This window comes from Pantherophis guttatus, chromosome 8 (assembly GCF_059756535.1).
Source record: "Pantherophis guttatus breed Tessera chromosome 8, ASM5975653v1, whole genome shotgun sequence".
NCBI lineage: Eukaryota > Metazoa > Chordata > Lepidosauria > Squamata > Colubridae > Pantherophis > Pantherophis guttatus.
This window is the reverse complement of record NC_142070.1, coordinates 67,895,514-67,915,435: the sequence shown is the minus strand read 5'-3', so window position 1 is coordinate 67,915,435 and position 19,922 is coordinate 67,895,514. Positions and strand designations below refer to the sequence as shown.

The following is a 19,922-nucleotide window of genomic DNA, read 5'->3' as shown; positions in this document are numbered from 1 at the left end:
TGTGAATACAACATGAGAGCTAAATAAATATCAGGGGCCACACTAGATTCATAACCAGAAAGTCCTGCATTTTCTAACCCAGTATTTTCTCATTCTGTTCCCTTTCTTTATTCTGACAATTGCTTTGATTTGGTACACGACCCTCTTTAAGGTGAGCCAACTCCTCCTGGGGAAGGAGGTGATTGAGATCCACCTGAAGGGGCCCACTGAGGAATTTGAGGATTTTCTTGAAGACAAAATCACTCAACTTCGTTCCCAGTTAGATGCCGGCGTGGTTGCTGGTCTGGTGGAAGCCCCTGAGGCAGGTCCCCGCCCTGTTATCTGGGAATAATTTGACCCTGTTGGTCCTGAGGATGTGGACAGGATCCTAGGGAATATGCACACAAGCACCTGTGTTTTAGATCCATGTCCCTCCTGGCTTGTGAAAGCTTTCCAGGAGGTGACAGACAGTTGGACTCTGGCGGTGATTAATGTTTCCCTACAAGAGGGGGTGGTGCCCAGCATTTTAAGGAGGCTGTGGTCCACCCACGTCTTCAGAAGCCATCGCCAGACTCCATCTAGTTGGATAATTTCTGACCTGTCTCCAAACTTCCTTTTTTGGGGAAAGTTGTTGAGAAGGTGGCCATGCAGCAGCTCCAGAGGTTTCTGGTTGAAATGGATTATCTTGACCCCTAACAGTCAGGATTCAGGCCTGGATTTGGGACAGAAATTGCATTGGTTGCACTTTTGGATGATCTCTGGCGGGAGTGGGATGGGGTAGTGCATCCATCCTTGCTAAACTTAACCTCTCGGCGGCTTTCGATACCATTGACCATGATATTCTCCTGGGGAGGCTTTGGGGGATGGGAGTGGGAGGCCTTGTGCTATCCTGGTTCACTTCCTTTCTCTGCAGCCGCTCTCAGTCTGTGTTGATAGGAGGGGAGAGATCCAGCCCTTGCCCACTGCTTTATGGAGTTCTGAGGGCTCAGTACTCTCTCTACTTCTGTTCAACATTTATATGAAGCCATTGGGTAAGATCATCCGTCACCATCGACTGAGATATCACCAATATGCTGATGATACTCAGCTGTAATGTCATGGCCCATGATGAGTTAGGTGATGCCATGTTCTCTCTCTTGCAGTTAAGGGCTGGATGGGGAGCAATGGGTTGAAACTAAACCTTTGCAAGACTGAATGGCTCTGTGTTTGGGGTTTGTTGGCTCAGGGAGAATTGTCACCTTTGATCTTGGATGGGGTGGCACTACCCCAAACAGACCCTGAGCTAATCTAGGGGTTTTCCTGGACTCACAACTCCTGCTCAAAGAGTTACTTCCTTTCCTGGACCAACTCACAGTCACTCATGCCCTAGTCACTTCCTGTCTGGACTATTGCAACACGCTCCACATGGGGCTGCCCTTGAAGAGCATCTGGAAACTCCAGTTGGTACAAAATGCAGCGGCCTGCATGATTTCGTGCAGACTCCAGTGTGCACATGTATCACCTCTCCTGCGGGAGCTGCATTGGTTACTGATTTGTTCCGGGTGCAATTCAAGGCGCTGGGTGTCATCTTTAAAATCCTTCATGGCTTTGGACCAAGTTATCTGAGGGACCTTCTCTTGCCGGTCACTTCTACACTTCTATCAGAGCGGGGAAGCAGGGAATGTTGTGGGTCCCGTCTGGGAGATACACCTGGTGGGACCCAGAAGAAGGGCCTTCTCTGTGGTGGCTCCCTCTCTCTGGAACATCATTCCCCCAAAGATTTGAATGGCTCCCACTCTAATAATCTTCTGGAAGGTGCTGAAGACCTGGTTCTGCCACTGGGCCTGGGGAACCCAGAGCGGTTGGAGCCCATTAAATGGCTCATGTGATCTGATGTCGCCGGGGCGGGGAGTGGGAGGTGGAGGTGATTTTGTTATATTGTACTATATTAATTTATTTGATATTTTTTTTAATGTGGTTTTATATTCTGTAAGCCACCTTAAGTTACCATGGGTGAATAGGCAGCAATATAAAATGAAGGAAGGAAGGAAGGAAGGAAGGAAGGAAGGAAGGAAGGAAGGAAGGAAGGAAGGAAGGAAGGAAGGAAGGAAGGAAGGAAGGAATGATAGTTCAGATGAACAAAGAAGGCTTATCCAAATTAATTATCTGAGTAATATATACTCAGGGTACTTACGAGACCGCCTTCTGCCACCAATAGCCTCTCACTGCCCAGTACGCTCCCATAGAGAGGGGCTTCTCAGGGTGCCGTCAGCCAATCAGTGTCGACTGGCGGCCCCCAGGGGGAGAGCCTTTTCTGTGAGGGCACCCACCATCTGGAACGAGCTCCCCCCAGAGATACAGAAGATTCCGGATCTGCGCACTTTCCGCTGTGCCCTCAAAACATTCCTGTTTCAGCAGGCCGGCCTGGCCTAACTTTCCCTTTATATTGCTTTTTTGATTTTATTTTAAACTGGGATGTCTTGAATTATCTAGGACCAGAGTGTTTAGTATATTTTAATTGTTTTTTTTTTAATTAACATTTGTATTACATGTATTTTTATCGTTCGCTGTTCACCGCCCTGAGTCCCTTAGGAATAGGGCGGTATATAAATTTAATAAATAAATAAATAAATAAATTATCTATGTTGTGCAGCCTTAGAGAAACCAGCCTTGAGTCTTTAAGTTATCATTGCTAAAATGGTCTCTATCTGAGTTGAGCTTTTTCAGATTAAAAAGAAAAAACCACTAAAGGCAATTATTCCCTTTTTGAACCATTTACCTTTTGTTATAAAAGGAAAATGTTTAAGCTGTTATATTCTTCATTTTCAAGCTTAGTCCTGCATTAAAGAAGTGTGGAGTTTGTTCATAGTGTCCTTTGTTACGGGCCTACATCTGATGCACTGTTGTGTATGCTAGGCAAGAGTGAACCAATATCTTGAAAGGAAAATGTCATTCTAGTTTTTGTAATGATTTAATGAGAAATTTCTGCAAAAGTGAATAATAGTCATTTTTTATTTGGCTTTTTAACAATGATCAAACTTTTAACATGGACAGAAAGTTTATAAATAGAGTATGAGTCACATGACTTACTGAAAATAATTAAAGCCGTTTTCTATCTTCCATGTAAGAATGACTCCTTCTTCAATTGATATAAAGTTAATTAGACAGACGGACCAGTTTAAGATTCTTTTCCTAGTGAAAGGGAATTTTCTTGACTTTGCTATGGTGATAAAGGGGTAGTTTCACTGTGTCTCTTAGCAGTTTTAACTTTTCCAAGGTTAATTGATTATGTGCCCTCAAGTTCTTTTTGACTCCTATTTAGTTTACAGATAGATTTTGCCCATGACAATGTTTCGAACCTGGACTGTCAGGTCTTCTAATGGCCCAGCCATGGCCACCTTGCAGCTTCTGCTTGTTCCATCAACCTTTTCTTCTCTTTTTAAAAATCTTTTTCAGCATTAAACACTTCTCCAGAGAGCTGTGACTTTGCATAATGTCTCGAAAGTAGGATAATGTAAATTTGTTCTTTGTCCTTCAAGAGAGAACTCTGGGTTAATTTGCTTGGTGATCCATCAGTTTGATTATTTGACTGTCCATGCCATTCTCAGGAATCTTTCTGATCACCAAAGTTCAAAACTTAAATACACTTCCTATCCTGCTTCTTCAAATTCCAGCTTTCATTTCCATCAAGTAAGTCATACTATGACTTACCCAATTCTGATCGTTGAAATCATAGACACATCATGAAAATTCAATTAAGTATCCAAGGTCTTCATGACTGTTATACAAAGTGGTATTCTGTGGTATATTTTTGGACTAGTTGTTCCTTTACTGTTGATGGTTGCTCAACAATAGCTAAACAGACACTGTCCACCAATTTGATATCTGCACTGTTTTCACTGTCAATTCCAGGGTGGATTTGATTTAAAGCAAGTCAATTTAAATCATGATTTAAATCACTAGTAAAAAGGCTTGATTTAAATCAACTTGATTTAAATCATAATTTTTAAAGAACAACTGTCATCTACAACTACATGGCATGGGCCCGGGGTGCCTGCAGGACCATCTTCTGCCTGCCTCCCACTGCGTTGTGCACTCACATAGGACTGCCCTCCTCCTGGTGCCATCGGCCAGACAATATCGGCTGGTGGCGCCCAGGATGAGGGCGTTCTCTGTGGGTGCACTGACCCTCTGGAATGGGTTAACCACGGGGCTCTGGACGGCCCCCGACCTCCGTTCTTTCCGCTGTGACCTGAAGACATGGCTTTTCCAACAAATTTGCTGATCTGATGGGCGATTTTTAATTGGGAGTTTTTAATTGATTATTTTAGTAGCTATTTTTATTGTTTTCATCATTTTAATTTCTGTGAGCTGCCCCGAGTCCTTTGGGAGAAGGGCGGCATATAAGTATAAGAAAAATAAATAAATAAAATAAATCTCTGTCCCGCAGCAGCTCTTCCTCTGGCCCACTGTTGACTCACCAACAGTCCCGTTTACTTTAATGGGACGGTGATGCGGCAGTGATATAACAAGGTGAGGATTGTGCTGGGCAGCAGGTGAGTGGATGCCGCTTACAGGCGCTGCCATGATTGATCTGAAATGACAGGTGCTCTTTAATATTATATTTATAAACTGCTTAGAAGGTTTCACTTTCATTTTTACTGCTTGCCCTTCCTCCTCACACTTGGAGCCTGGTGGTACAGATACATTTCTCTTCAAACAATCATACAGTTTGTCGTGTACATAGATTTGTAAACCAATGGGATAAAGGGATGTTCCTGAACTTTGTTTTATGATTTATCTCATGGTTACTGTGAAATTGTGTGAATGTATTAATGCAGTGCATGTTATTTCAGCTTACAGAGCTTGGATTCATTGAATGAGTTTACCAAAAAATGTAAATATTGCAGAATATACAGCCTCATAACTAAGCTCCATTTCATGCTGAATAAACTAAATTATTAATATATCTTAAATAGAAAACCATTCTTAGATAGATTTTTACTCAAAAGCATTTTGTTAAAATAAATTTGAGAAAAATTTTTAAAAATCTGATTTTTAATTTTTTTTTAAAAAAAATCATCAATTTTTATCCACCCTAAATCTTGCTATTTTTTCTATTGTCATTAATGTGGTTTTCTTTATATTTAATTTCTGTCCCATTTTTTCACTGTTCTCCTTGACTTTTACTACTAGACCTTGCAGATCTTTTGCATTTTTTGGCAGATGTCATCACCATAGTGCAGATTATTGACATTTCTTCTTTCCGTTTTAAAGTCATGATTGCTCATCTTGTTCCAATCCAACTTCTCTTAATATATATTCAGCATGAAGTTTGAATTAATAAGGGGAGAATATATAGCCTTGTTCCGCTCCTTTGAGTGGAACATGGAACCTATGTGTGTCACCATGTTTCCCCCATTTTAACTAAGTTATTATGTAATGGATAACCATTTCTCTGAAGTGGTGTAGGGTTTCCTGCCTGGGCAGGGGGTTGGACTAGAAGACCTCCAAGGTCCCTTCCAACTCTGTTATTCTATTCTATTCTATTCTATTCTATTCTATTCTATTCTATTCTATTCTGTTCTGTTCTGTTCTGTTCTGTTCTATTCATTCTATTCTAATGGTGAAAGTGAAAAAAAATTGGATGTGGAGAGTTCGTTGGCTGTAGAGGTGAAAAACTAAATGATGTTGTTAATTTATTGTCAGCTTCACTTTCAGTTGAAGGGATTTGGGAAGTTTTGATGTTTTGCTGGGACCAAGCTGTAAAGAAAGAATTGCCTTTCTTTACAGTTTTTGCTGAAATGAGATTTTACACATGACTACACCTGTGTCATGCAAACAAGAGGGAAAGGAAAACATTTTGAGGAAACTGGATTTATGTGTATGGAAGAGGAACATTTTTTTTTATTAGATGCATGTACATGGAAAGGGAACAAATAAGTTGAATTTGTTCAGAAATTGAGAAATTCCTTCAGAAAAGTAAGGTTGCCCCTACCGTAAATCTTCATAACTCAAAAGTTATGAAGTTTTCAAACCTATTGTTATTATTTTCAACTTTATATATGAGTTCTTCTAGTTTACAACGTAAGGTTAGTCAAAAGTGAGACTTTAAAATTTGATTTATTTTAATGAGAAACACATTCATTTTATAGTTAATTCAGATTCTGAGTTCTTTTGAAATACTTTATATACCTAGAAATCATTTTCATTATTTTGAAATTACATAATTCAATGTCCATCTGTCAAATTCACATGGAGGTTATCTACATTATCCGTAATTTAATTTTAAACCAGATTTCTTTCTTTCTTTCTTTCTTTCTTTCTTTCTTTCTTTCTTTCTTTCTTTCTTTCTTTCTTTCTTTCTTTCTCTTTCTTCCTTCCTTCCTTCCTTCCTTCCTTTCTTTCCTTTCTTTTTTCTTTCTTTCCTTCCTCCCTCCCTCCTTTCTTTCTTTCTTTCTTTCTTTCTTTCTTTCATAATTTAGTATGAAACTGCATGAAAGACAGGAAATGATAGCCAATTTATATTAAGGTCTTCGCTCTTTTACAGGCTAAGAGTGAGAAATACTGTAAGTATGGGGGGGGAAACTTGCACCATCATTTATGAGCAGTAAAAATATATTCATTTAACAGTAAATTCTAGAATGAGGTATCTTACCTTTTGCTTTAGACTATTGTGATCTCTGGATTATTGCATACCTACTTGTTTTACCACCAGTTCTTCTAGATAAAGGGGGATGCTCTGATATCTATTGTTATTTGGAAAGAAACAGGAATATATTGCCCTCTAGTGTTGAAAAAAAATCCATTTTGGAAAACCAAATGAGGTTTAATTTAAAAATTCAGAATGTGTTCCCTAACAATATGCAAACAATTTTTTGTTGCTTGCTCCTGCAAAGACAACTGATGGCTTGTTTTGGGCAGCACATATCCCTAATGTGATTGTAAACCCAAAGTCTTGCATGTGATTTGATAAACTTCAGGAGTGTAAGTTGCAGTTATTTATCATTGTCACCATCGAACTGCATCCTTGTGTTTTTCTTCTTTGATTGATTTATAATTCAGTATAAAAAAAGCACTGGACACAACTTATAAGAACTTTGGAATATTCAGGCTTGTGCTATCAGTTGTGAGCTAATTAAAAATTTACTACCAACAATGGAAATATCTATTTACGATTATATTTTCTTTATCTCCTTATAAAAAAAAAAAAGAAAATTTAAATGATATCTTAAATATGAACAGATTGGATGCATAGTGCAAAGTTTCCTCAAAAATGATACTCAAAGCATCCTCATCAAAATGATGTGTCAAATGGGAGGTAATCCTTGAACCCTTGAAATATTTTTACTTCTAAATAGAGTAAGGATTAAAATGAGTAGCCTAAATGTCCCTTTACAAATCTATAGTTACAGAGTTGATTAGTTAAAACATTATGGAAATAACAAACACAAATAATACAACAATATAATAATTGTCTCTTTTTGGCTCTTTTATTATACAATCAGATTTATCCATTTCAATGACAATACATTCGAAGTAATTAAAAATTCTATTTTTATGTTGTAAAATAGTTAAAATTACCTAAATACATACTCTAAAAAATAGAGTATTTTACAAATCAGGATTAGTTAATAAAGACACCACAGGAACCAAGTCCAAGTTTCTGATATTTGATAATAGTAAGTCAAGCATGATTTAGGTTAATCATCAAAACCTAAGAGAATACCATGGAGAAGTTTATTCCCACAACACTGAGCATAAATCACATAGATGTGTGATATGAAAGTATTGTATAGTGATTAAAGTGCTGCCCTAGAAACCAGGAGACTGAGTTCTAGGCCTGCCTTAGACCCAGGAGTGAAATCCAGCAGGTTCTGATAGGTTCTGGAGAACTGGTAGTGGAAATTTTGAGTAGTTCGGAGAACCGGTAAATACCACCTCTGGCTGGTCCCAGAGTGGGGTGGGAATGGAGATTTTGCAGTATCCTTCCCCTGCCACGCCCACCAAGCCACGCCCACTGAACCAGTAGTAAAAAAAAAATTGAATTTCACCACTGAAAGTCAGTCACCTTCTCTCAGCCCAACCCACCTCACAGGATGATTTTTGTGGAGAAAACAGGAAGCGGGAGTATTAGGTATGTTTGCTATCTTATATTGACCGAAATATAGAAAAAGAGAATACAAATTTAATATTCATATAACTCTATCTGACTACAAATTGCGTAAATCATACATGCTTATCACTGCATTACTTTTTATTCCACTTCTTATTCTTTAAGATGCTATTTTGCTTTAAAATTATTTCCCAGAAATTATCTTATATAGAGTGTGGCAGTTTTGCATTGATTTAATTATGATCTGGCCAAGAATATAAATGCGAATGTTTCTATTTGATTGCAGAAATTCATTTAGATGGTCTATGGCCTTTTTTTTTTTTGCTTCCTACTCTTCAATTATATCTAAGAAACGATCTCATGGGCATCTCCATTAGATTTTGCTAGTAGTTGTGCTACTCATCCTATCATGAGGGGATCTTTTGGAGGATCTAAATCAGAAGCTGATTTAACTAAATTCATAATTTTAAATCCCACAGACCACTAATATGATCTGCCTAATGACTGGCTGGGTGGGCATGGCTAGATGGTCATGTGATTGGATGGGCATGGCCAACTCGATGATGTCACTCATATTGAGGGGCACCTCACCAGACTCTTCTCACCCCTCTCCTGCCAGCCACTCCTCACTTTCCCGCCGAGGCTCCTTAGGACCCCAACAGGAAGCAGTTGTTGGAGCTAAGCAGCCACCACAAGAAAGAGTTGGCAAAACAGTTGGCTCAGTTCAAATTAGATCTGACCGAGAAGAAGGCTCAGCAGAAGCACCTCACTCAGGACTACGAGCAGAGGGAAGACCTGCAGGAGTGCAAGGCCAGGTTCCGGTGCCTGGAGGCTCAGCAGGCTGAGATGGTCAGTCAGTTCCAGGCCATGATGCAGTCCCACTAGAACAAGGCCCTCCGGCTCCTTGCCACCAGAGGCACTTCCCTCCAGCCTTCACCCAAAGGCCCAACCAGAAAGCTGAAGGAGACACCAAATCAGAATTTCTGCCCCCCTCCAACCCGCACCAAAAGACCCTGAAGGGGGAGACTCTCTGCAGCAACACTGGCATTCATTGCACGTATCCAGCCCAGGGGCCATAATTTGAGGACCTCTGCTTTAGTGTAATATTAAAAAAATGCAAATAATTTTTCTGTGGACCACCAAAATTTTCTCATGGACCAACAGTGGTCCATGGACCACCAGTTGGTGATCGCTGTGCTAGAGGACTAAGGGCAGGGGTGAAATGTAAAATTTGTTACTATTGGTTCTGTGGGCGTGCTTGGTGGGGGGCGGTAATGTGACTGGGTGGGCGTGGCCAACTTTAAAAAAAAAACTTTTCAAAGCATTTTTTCTAATGCTTTGAAAAGCCTTTGCCGATCAGGCAACTCAGCTGGGATTGTCAGAGAGGGTTTTTAAAAAATACATCTCTGCCGATCAGGCAACTCAGCTGGGATCGTCAGAGACTTTTCAAAGCATTTTTTTTACCACCTCTTCGTCCAAGAGGTGAGTCTACCCTCCCTCTGACTGGCCAGTGAGGGAGGATAGCTTAGGAAAAAGGACATTTGTATGGCAGGGAGGAAGGTGGGAGCCCTGTTGAAACTGAGAGCTTGAGCTATAGTGCCACAGGGACTTCCTTCTTCATCCATCTATCCAGAAGGTCTGAGGGAGTGAAAAGAGTGGTTGGATGGGGGTAGCAGAGCCCTCTGCCCTGAGAGGAAGGAATCTTAATAATATAAATTTCTGATAAATTTATATAAAAATTCAGCTGATGGTTCTTATTATTGTGTTTTATAAAATATGAGAATTATCATGAATTGTGCTTTTATGTAGGATGATAAATATAGGCCCGAAGTAAATAATGAGTGTTTTGGATAACAACTGTAAATGATAAGCATGTTCTTCACACATAAATTTTACCAGGAAGTCATCCCCTTGTCATCTTCTCTCTTGGAATCAATAAAAATGTTCATAGGTGGGATTTATTTTTCTTTTAATAGAAGTTACTAGCTTATTTAATTAACACATTTTAATTGCTGTATGGATTTTCTTAACCTACTCTAATTTCTCAATTTGTTGCAGATAATGCTAAGCGTCTCCTCCATTGATTATTGGCAACTGGTGCAGTCAAAGAACACAGCTTTCAATATAAATTCCCACCTCTTTGGACTTTCAGTATCTGGAATTTCATAGTCTTCACCTTTCCCCCAATACATGAATTGCAATGGTCACATGAATATTTGGAGAGTGGTATTCATACCATCTCGTGGTCTATTTATGATGGCACTTTAAAAGGAAGAAGCCAATTGTTGGAAGTTTGGGGGAGATGAAACTGAAGAAATACACCCCTGCCACAAAACAAAACAAAACGAAGATGAATCTGATCATGAAACTTCGTAGGAGTTTCCGAACACTCGTCATTCTCCTTGCCACCTTCTGCTTAGTGAGCATAGTCATTTCTGCTTATTACTTGTATACAGGTCACAAGCAAGAAATTGCCCTCACTGATACCACAGGAGAAATGGAGTGTGAAGATCTTAAACTTTTGCCCTATAGAACACTAGAACTTAAAACAGTGAAGCCAATCGATCCTACTAGGACTGATGCTACGGTGTTGCTTTTTGTGGAAAGCCAGTACTCTCAACTTGGTCAAGACATCATTGCCATCCTGGAGTCTAGTCGGTTTCAGTATCATATGGTGATTGCATCTGGGAAAGGGGATATCCCACCCCTGGCTGATAATGGCAAAGGGAAATACATCCTTGTAGTATATGAAAATATTCTGAAATACACATCCATGGATTCGTGGAACAGAGAACTCCTGGAAAAATACTGTGTGGAATACAGTGTTAGCATAATTGGTTTTCATAAAGCCAATGAGAATAGCTTGTCAAGTATTCAGCTCAAAGGATTACCATTACATCTTTACAACAATATAGCTCTGCAGGATTGCTTAGTAAACCCCCAGTCTCCTCTATTGCATATAACCAAAGCCCCAAGGGTTAAAAAAGGCCCATTACCTGGCGATGACTGGACTGTTTTCCAATATAACCACTCTACTTATCAACCAGTGCTTTTAACGGAATTTCAAGCCTCCAAATCATTCCCAGCATCGCTTCCAAAGCTTAATCTCTATGCTACAGTGATTCAGGACCTGGGACTTCATGATGGAATTCAAAGAGTCCTTTTTGGAAACAACTTGAACTTTTGGCTGCACAAACTTATTTTTATAGATGCCATCTCCTTCTTGACAGGAAAAAGGCTTACATTATCCTTGGACAGATACATTCTTGTTGACATCGATGACATCTTTGTTGGAAAAGAAGGAACAAGGATGAATGTGAAAGATGTGAAGGTAAGGTGAGAATTTACGAGGTCTTCTCTCTGACAAATTTCTTACCGCCAACTCATCAGAGTTCTGGAATTCTTCTCAATTCTGTATCTTCAGTTTTGCACACATCCTCCTTATAATGACTGAAAGAATGAAAGCTAAATGTTTAAAATATTATTTTTTTTAAAAAATCCCACTTTTTAAACATTTCATCTCTCCCAACTAGGCTCAGAACTTTCTCTTAAGAGCTCCTAGACTGAATTATTTTGATTAATATGAATTTATTCACCATGTTTCATGATGTGTGGAAAGTCAGATCTCAAAAGTACTGTGTGATACATTCATCCACTCTGGCTCTCTACTGTTACTGTACTTGTTGCATTCTGAGTTAATTTTATTTATTTATACTCAGCATCAGATTTATTTTTAACCTTCTGGGTTCCCTAAGATAATTAAGACAGATTGATTGGATAAAACAATCAATTATGTCTGCTGACATAATGTGTCACTATGTTAGCACTAAGCCACCATCAGATTGGTGGGCTTGTAGGTTAATTCTGCATTTCATAGGCCTCAATAGAGAAATAGTTGAAAGAATATTTAAGTAACTGACTTTGTAGCACTCAAGTCACTAGAGTTTGCCTTGTGCTATGTTCTGATATTAAAATGAAAGAAAATTATTTTGGCTAGTATCCTCAGGGATCCCAGAAAAGAAACTGGGAATGACTTAGATATCTTTTGAAGATTAAACATTTACAAGTTTCATAAGGAGTATGTGTGATTAAATCCCCCTTTGGAATTGTCTAAATTTGAGCAAATATCTAGTGAACTATTATTAGGTTAACTACATAAACAATTTATCCAGCTCAGGTTGAACATTTTTTATGAGAAATGATTCCCTTTGAAAATGCTTAGATTATTTTCTAAAATATCATAAAAGAATCATTTTCCTATGTAGGTAATTTATGTATGCAACCTGGCTTCTTCTTATTTATCATTTGATTTGATTTGTATGTTAGCTAAGGCAACACGTGGGAAACATAGATTTCAAAGTCCAGTTGAAGCCCAACATTAATATTAATAAAATAATAGGGTTGAATGTTAAGCAGTCCATTGTTAAATAAACAATGTGTGCTTTATTTAAGGATATATAAAGCATGGCAATTTGCGTACTTTTATACAAGGATTATAAAAATCAGTCTTCTGTTTTCTCATCTTGGTTATCTACCTGGACAAACTTGATCCAAGGAATTTCTGATTTAAATTACCGTGTTTCCCCGAAAATAAAACCCTATCTTATATTTTTTTGAACCCTGAAATAAAAGCTTGGCCTTATTGCCATGCGCTAAAAGCCCAATTGGGCTTATTATCAGGGGATGTCATATTTTGGGAAAACATAATAATAATAATAATAATAATAATAATAATAATAATAATAATAATAATAATACAAACTCATATAGCACTTTCAAAGATATATTAGTGTAGTTATAATTTTAGTTAATTTTAGTGTTATTTTAGTTATATGTTGCTATCAGATTGTATACATAGTCAGCCTTCCCTTAAACTCTCATACCAGAGAGATATAGATTGTACTTTATGAGATGCATGAAGACAAATATGCATGCTTCAGCATCCCATCTGGGTCCATCACTGAGACCAGAGGTTTAGTCTTCCAAGCTTTCAGGCTCATGCTGGAGCCCACCCTGCACTCTAGACTATTCCAGGACTCATGCTGGAGCTCATCCAGCACAGCCCATCCAATGTGTGCTCTTACGCATTCTGGTGAGAGAGAAGTTTCCTGAGGATAGGCTTCAGCACAAGTCCAAAAGCTCAGAAGACTAAACTCTAGTCCTGGTGACTGACCCAGATTGGGTTCTGCAGCATTATGTCATGCTTTTGGGGGATTTATCTATTTTACATCCTATGTGTATTACACTGAGCATCAGGAATCAGTCACTATCTAAGTAGTTTCATCCCACTTGATTTTTACATGGTAATTAGTAATTCTACATAGTAATTCTACATAGGTAGTCCTTGACTTAATGATGGCACTAGGAATAGAATAGAATAGAATAGAATAGAATAGAATAGAATAGAATAGAATAGAATAGAATAGAATAGAATAGAATAGAATAGAATAGAATAGAATAGAATTCTTTATTGGCCAAGTGTGATTGGACACGCAAGGAATTTGTCTTTGGTGCATATGCTCTCAGTGTATAAAAAGACAAGATACATTCGTCATGAATCATAAGGGACAACACTTGATGATAGTCATAGAGTACAAATAAGCAATCGAATCATACTAGGAAACAATATCAATATAAATCATAAGGATACAAGCAACAAAGTTACAGTCATGCAGTCATAAGTGGGAGGAGATGGGTGATAGGAATGATGAGAAGACTAATAGTAACAGTAATGCAGCCTTAGTGAATAGTTTGACAGTGTTGAGAGAATTATTTGTTTAGCAGAATGATGGTATTCGGGAAAAAACTGCTCTTGTGTCTAGTTGTTTTGGTGTGCGGTGCTCTATAGCGTCGTTTAGCAATAGCACTTAAACTTATATACTACTGCATAGTGCTTTAAAGCAGTCTCTGGATGGTTTACAATGTCAGCATATTGCCCCTAACAATCTGGGTCCTCATTTTACCAACCTTGGAAAGATGGAAGGCTGAATCAACCTGTTGAACCTGTCAAGATCAAACTCCAGGCTGTGTACAGAGTTAGCCTGCAATACTGCATTCTAACCATTGGACCACAGGGGCTTAACAATCAATTGCTTAGCAACTGTTCAAAGTTACAACAGACCTCACAAAGGCTATCTACAACCCTGTTTTAAAGTTACTGACACTATAGCACCCTTGCAGTCATTGAGCCTTATGACCAACTGTAGAGATTAGGGGAGATTAGGCTGGCTATAGCATGCATGAGTCAGCTGCAGTTTACAGCTTTCTTCTTATCTAGAAACCTAGGGGAAATCAGGCCATTGGGAGTTTGCAAGCCTCCAATGATCCAGGAGATCCAGCTAGGATCCCAAGATGCAAGAAGTGGTCCATGGGGTGCTTCACAGAGTGGGAAACACCTTGGGAGTCCTGGGACAGCCTGGACCTGTACTAGAACTCCCAGGCCATCCCTTCATCTGAGAGACCCCATGCTCAACTTAGTAAACTGGGGAGGGTAGCAGAGATGTGGCCTGTTAAGTAAGGCAATCACATGACTTCTGACTATAATGGGCAAGCTCCATTATTATCATAATTTATGATCGAATCGCCCCTTTGCGGCCTCTCCGCTGACAGGGATCCCGGTTTGCTCCTTGGTTTTCCACGGAGCTACAGGAGATGAAGCATCAGAAGAGACGCCTAGAGGACCGTTGGAGATCCTCCCATGCCAAACCTGATCGAACACAGCTAAGAACCCATATTAGGTCTTATCTTGTGGCAATGGAAGCGGTGAAACGGGAGTATTTCACCACTCTCATTGCATCTGCAGAAAACTGCCCAGTGGCCTTGTTTCACGTGACCCACTCCCTCCTCAATCTGGGAGCGAAGGAGGATCCTTACAAGACAGTGCTGAGGATTTTGTTCAATTTCTGCAAGACAAAGTCGCTCAGATCTGGACGGGGTTGGACTCTGACTGGGCAGAATCCGACGAAGGAATGGGAGCAAGTCTTGAAAGTGACATCTGGATTGAGTTCGACCCTGTTTCTGTAGAAGAATTGGACAGGATAGTGGGTAGATTGGGAGCGTCCACATGTTTGTTGGACCCATGTCCCTCCTGGCTTGTCGCGGCAACCAGAGAGTGGATCGGAGACTGGATCTGGGTGATTACTAATGCTAATTTGAGGAATGGGGTCTTCCCTGCCGTACTCAAGGAGGCAGTGGTTCGTCCCCTCCTCAAGAAGCCAGCCCTGGATCCGGCCTCCTTAAACAACTTTCGTCCTGTCTCCAACCTTCGCTTTGTAGCGAAGGTTGTTGAGACCATGGTGGCTAACCAACTCCCACAATTCCTGGAGGAAGCTGATTACCTAGACCCGTACCAATCGGGTTTCAAGCGTGGCCACAGCATGGAAACGGCATTGGTCGCCCTGGTGAATGATCTCTGACAGGTCTGGGATGGGGGTTGTTCCTCCATTCTGGTGCTACTTGACTTCTCAGTGGCTTTTGATACCATTGACCATGGTATCCTACTGTGACGGCTCCGGGGGTTGGGAGTAGGGGGCACTGTGCTACAGTGGTTCTCCTCCTATCTCTCGGGCCATACGCAGTTTGTTTGGGCGGGGGGTCAGAGATCCTCCCCTAGGCCCCTTACGTGTGGGGTACCACAGGGGTCGGTTCTCTCCCCCCTGCTCTTTAACATCTATATGAAGCCGCTGGGTGAGATCATTTGTAATTTTGGGGTGAGGTATCATCAGTACGCTGATGATACCCAACTGTATATCTCCACCCTGGACCAACCCAGGGATGCCCTTTCCATGATGTCTAAGTGCCTGGAGATGGTATGGGTCTGGATGGGTAGAAACAGTCTCAGACTCAACCCCTCCAAGACCGAGTGGTTGTGGATCCTGGCATCGCCTGATTTAGTCACCCCATCACTTTTGATGGGAGGGGAGTTACTTAGTCCCTCTGAAAAGGCTCGCAATCTTGGCATCCTCCTTGATTCATAGCTGTCCCTGGTGGATCATCTAACGGCTGTGACAAGGGGGGCTTTTGCACAGATTCGCCTAGTGCGCCAGTTGCGGCCTTTCCTAGACAGGGATGCCATCCGTACAGTCACTCAAGCTCTCATTGTCTCTTGGTTGGATTACTGCAATGCCCTCTATATGGGGCTGCCCTTGTGGTGCACCCAGAGGCTCCAGCTGGTCCAGAATGCGGCCGCACGGGTTGTTACGGGAGCTTTCCATTACTCCCATGCAACACCTCCCCTGCGCGAGCTGCACTGGCTGCCGGTGGCCTTCTGGATCTGCTTCAAGGTGCTAGTATTGACCTATAAAGCCCTACATGGCATGGGCCCGGGATACTTGCAGGACCACCTCCTACCGGCCTCCCACCGCCCAGTGCATTCACATAGAGCTGCCCTCTTCTGGGTGCCGTCGGCCAGACAATGTCAGCTAGCGACCCCTAGGATGAAGGCGTTCTCTGTGGCCGCACCGACCCTCTGGAATGGGTTACCCACTGAGCTCCGGACGGCTCCCGATCTCCGCACTTTCTGTGCTGGCCTGAAGACATGGCTGTTCCAGCAAACTCCCTGATCAACTACGAGGTTTTAATTTTGGGGATTTTAATTTTCATATTGGTTTTAGGTGTTATTGTTGTTGTTTTATTTCTGTGAGCTGCCCCAAGTCCTTTGGGAGAAGGGCAGCATATAAATTTTAATAATAAATAAATAAATAAATAATAAACTTGAGGGCTACCTGTATTTTCCTTTGGAGATTCTGCTAAATCACTTTCTAAACAGGAAGTAAATTAAATAGAATCATTGAAAACCAGACAATCTAAAGGACCAAAGCCTCCTTCAGGAACTTGAAAATTTTTTATAAACTGACATTAGGCAAGTAATTAGATTGGGGAATTTGTGATAGTCATTTCCATTATAATGCTCTCTCTTTCTCTCTAGGCCTGTTTTCTTAGCATCTTTGCTGTCTTAGAAATGACAGGCAGAAATCTATTCTGTTTTCCCCCACTTTACATCAAACTAGAGAACTTCATAGTATTTTAGCTGTAGTTTTTAGCTATTGGTTGTTGTTTTGAATTTTGAGTAATACTATTTTTAAAATATTTTAATATACTTTAGTACGTTGATCTTAAACATGTTCAAATTAAACATGGGGAGAATACGCACACACACAGTATACATTAGCACTATATCATACATCTTATTTATTTTTCTGCAACACTAAACTTATAGTTTGATAGTAAATACATTCATTAGCAAGTTGTAGTAAATGTTATAAAAGTATGTAAGAACTATCTAAGTGGGAATCGGCATATAAGTGCATAATCCCTATCCTGTTTAAGGCCTTAAACCAAGGCCTTATTTGGGCTGTGGAAGGATACAACCAGAAGTGAAAAGCCCAATAAATTTGCCTCCAGAGGAATGAGGTAAAGCTATCCAACAAAGTAAAGCGAATCTGGAATCACTGATTCTGGCCTCCTAGTTTAATTTCAATATTAATGGCATTAATGTTGTTATTGTTATCTCATTGTTGCAGTCTTTGCTAAACTTTAACATCTAAATCTTGCCTATCATCCTATTTTGGTCTTTTTTTATAGACACTTCAGTTGCATTACCACTGCTCTTGAAATTAACTATTCAAAAATAAGGTTTTAGTCTTCTCTAGAAAGCATTTTATGTCCCCTGTTAGATGGAAAATTAATAAAAGGCCAGTTACTAAGTTAAGAATTTAAACTGTGCATGTTCATATTTCCAACTGCTAGATTAATCAATTGAGCAACTCTCTAGAAAGGACACAAAAGCCTCCAACAAAATACTTAAATATGTCTTCGATCAAGACAATTACATTGCTGCAGCAATTAAATTATATAAATCTTAAATTATATTTGTTGTTATATTGTGATCTGTCTATAATCTGGAAAGTAGTCAATCTAAATTTCTAAAATACATATTCCATGCTCCTCACTTAACCTCATATACCCTTACTCAATTAGAGCTTGGTTTATGTTTCTTGAGGCGTTCTAAGAATTCGACCTGGCAGGTTTTGCTGGAATTGGGTTAATTTTTATATTTAAAAAAGGAGTGGGATATTAGAATAACAGAGTTGGAAGGGACCTTGGAGGTCTTCTAGTCCAACCCCCTGCTTAGGCAGGAAACCCTACACCACTTCAGACAAATGGTTATCCAACATCTTCTTAAAAACTTCCAGTGTTGGAACATTCACAACTTCTGGAGACAAGTTGTTCCACTGATTAATTGTTCTATGTCTCAGGAAATTTCTCCTTATTTCTAATTGAAGTTGCTTCTCTCCTTGATTAGTTTCCACCCATTGCTTCTTGTCCTGCCCTCAGGTGCTTTGGAGAATAGCTTGACTCCCTCTTCTTTGTGGCAGCCCCTGAGATATTGGAACACTGCTATCATGTCTCCCCTAGTCAAACTAGACATACACAGTTCCTGCAACCATTCTTCATACGTTTTAGCCTCCAGTTCCCTAATCATATTTGTTGCTCTTCTCTGCACTCTTTCTAGAGTCTCAACATCTTTTTTACATCGTGGCGACCAAAACTGAATGCAGTATTCCAAGTGTGGCTTTACCAAGGCATTATAAAGTGGTATTAACACTTCACGTTATCTTGATTCTATCCCTCTGTTTATGCAGCCCAGAACTGTGTTGGCTTTTTTGGAAGCTGCTGCACACAGCTGGCTCATATTTAAATGGTTGTCCACTAGGACTCCAAGATCCCTCTCACAGTTACTACTATTGAGCGAGGTACCACATATACTGTACCTGTGCATTTTGTTTTTCTTGCCTAAATGTAGAACCTTACTTTTTTCACCATTGAATTTCATTTTGTTAGATAGTGCCCAATATTCAAGTCTATCTTGAATATTACTGAAGCTTAATTCTTTCTACTACTGACTTCTGTTTTTTTGTTTTATTTTTTTCATTTTTCTAATCCCACAGAGATATATGTCTAGTAGATTGGCTGAGCCCACAGGGTAAGGCTGCAGATCAGACATATTTCTGAGTCTTTCCTCAGTCTTCAGATCCTAGCCCTAGGTCCCGCTTTTGGGTACCAGTTTGATAGTATCTCTTGGCACCGTTTATCTCTCAGAGAGATCCTTGCCTGGATCTCCACAATTTTCAATGTATATGAGAGGACTTTTACACTTGTGTATTTCCTTTCAAGTAATTAAAGGGACAAATGCAAGTTGTTTCAAGTTCCTGGCTATGTAACATAGTGGCACATACCGTAGCAATAGCACAGTGGTGAAATCCAAAATATTTTTACTATTGGTTCTGTGGGTGTGGTTTGGTGGGCATGGCAGGGGAAGGATACTGCAAAACCTCCATTCCCACCCCACTCTGGGGCAAGTGAGAGGTGGTATTTGCCCGTTCTCCAAACTATTCAAAATTTCTTCTACCGGTTTTCTGAACTGCTCAAAATTTCCGCTACCGGTTCTCCAGAACCTGTCAGAACCTGCTGGATTTCCCTCTTGCTATAGCACTTTTTTCCCTGCTGAAAGATAATCTGTTTTATGAGGTAAACAAAATCAAGCTTTTTTTCTTCAAAAAAAAATGTAAAATCCCATTGTTTTTGAGGTTTAACTATTAAATTTTTATTTATTTATGTATGCGGTCACCCATTTGCCAAGTAATTTTGGACGGATTGTCAAATTTAAACATTAAGGAGAAAAAAATAGATCAATCATAAAAAGCCAGACATTAAAACTTATAATGTCAGGATCAATTATTCATTAAACTCACTAACATTTGGGTCCAGTGTTGAAGGAAAAAGCCAGGTCTTAAGTGTATTTCTAAATAAAGGTAGTCCTTGACTTACGACCACAATTGAGCCGAAA

At 39.9% G+C, this 19,922-nt stretch overlaps 1 protein-coding gene across 3 annotated transcripts in view; it reads left to right on the top strand.

Moving 5' to 3' along the window:
* The window catches only part of NDST4 (N-deacetylase and N-sulfotransferase 4), a 160,853-nt gene that overhangs the window by 15,632 nt on the left and 125,299 nt on the right, over nt 1-19,922 (top strand). For all 3 annotated transcript variants that reach the window (XM_034411404.3, XM_034411406.3, XM_034411405.3), the window contains exon 2: nt 10,133-11,405. In XM_034411404.3, coding sequence (XP_034267295.2) covers nt 10,377-11,405 — 1,029 coding nt within the window. In that variant the 5' untranslated portion in view covers nt 10,133-10,376. The remainder of the gene's footprint in view (nt 1-10,132; nt 11,406-19,922) is intronic.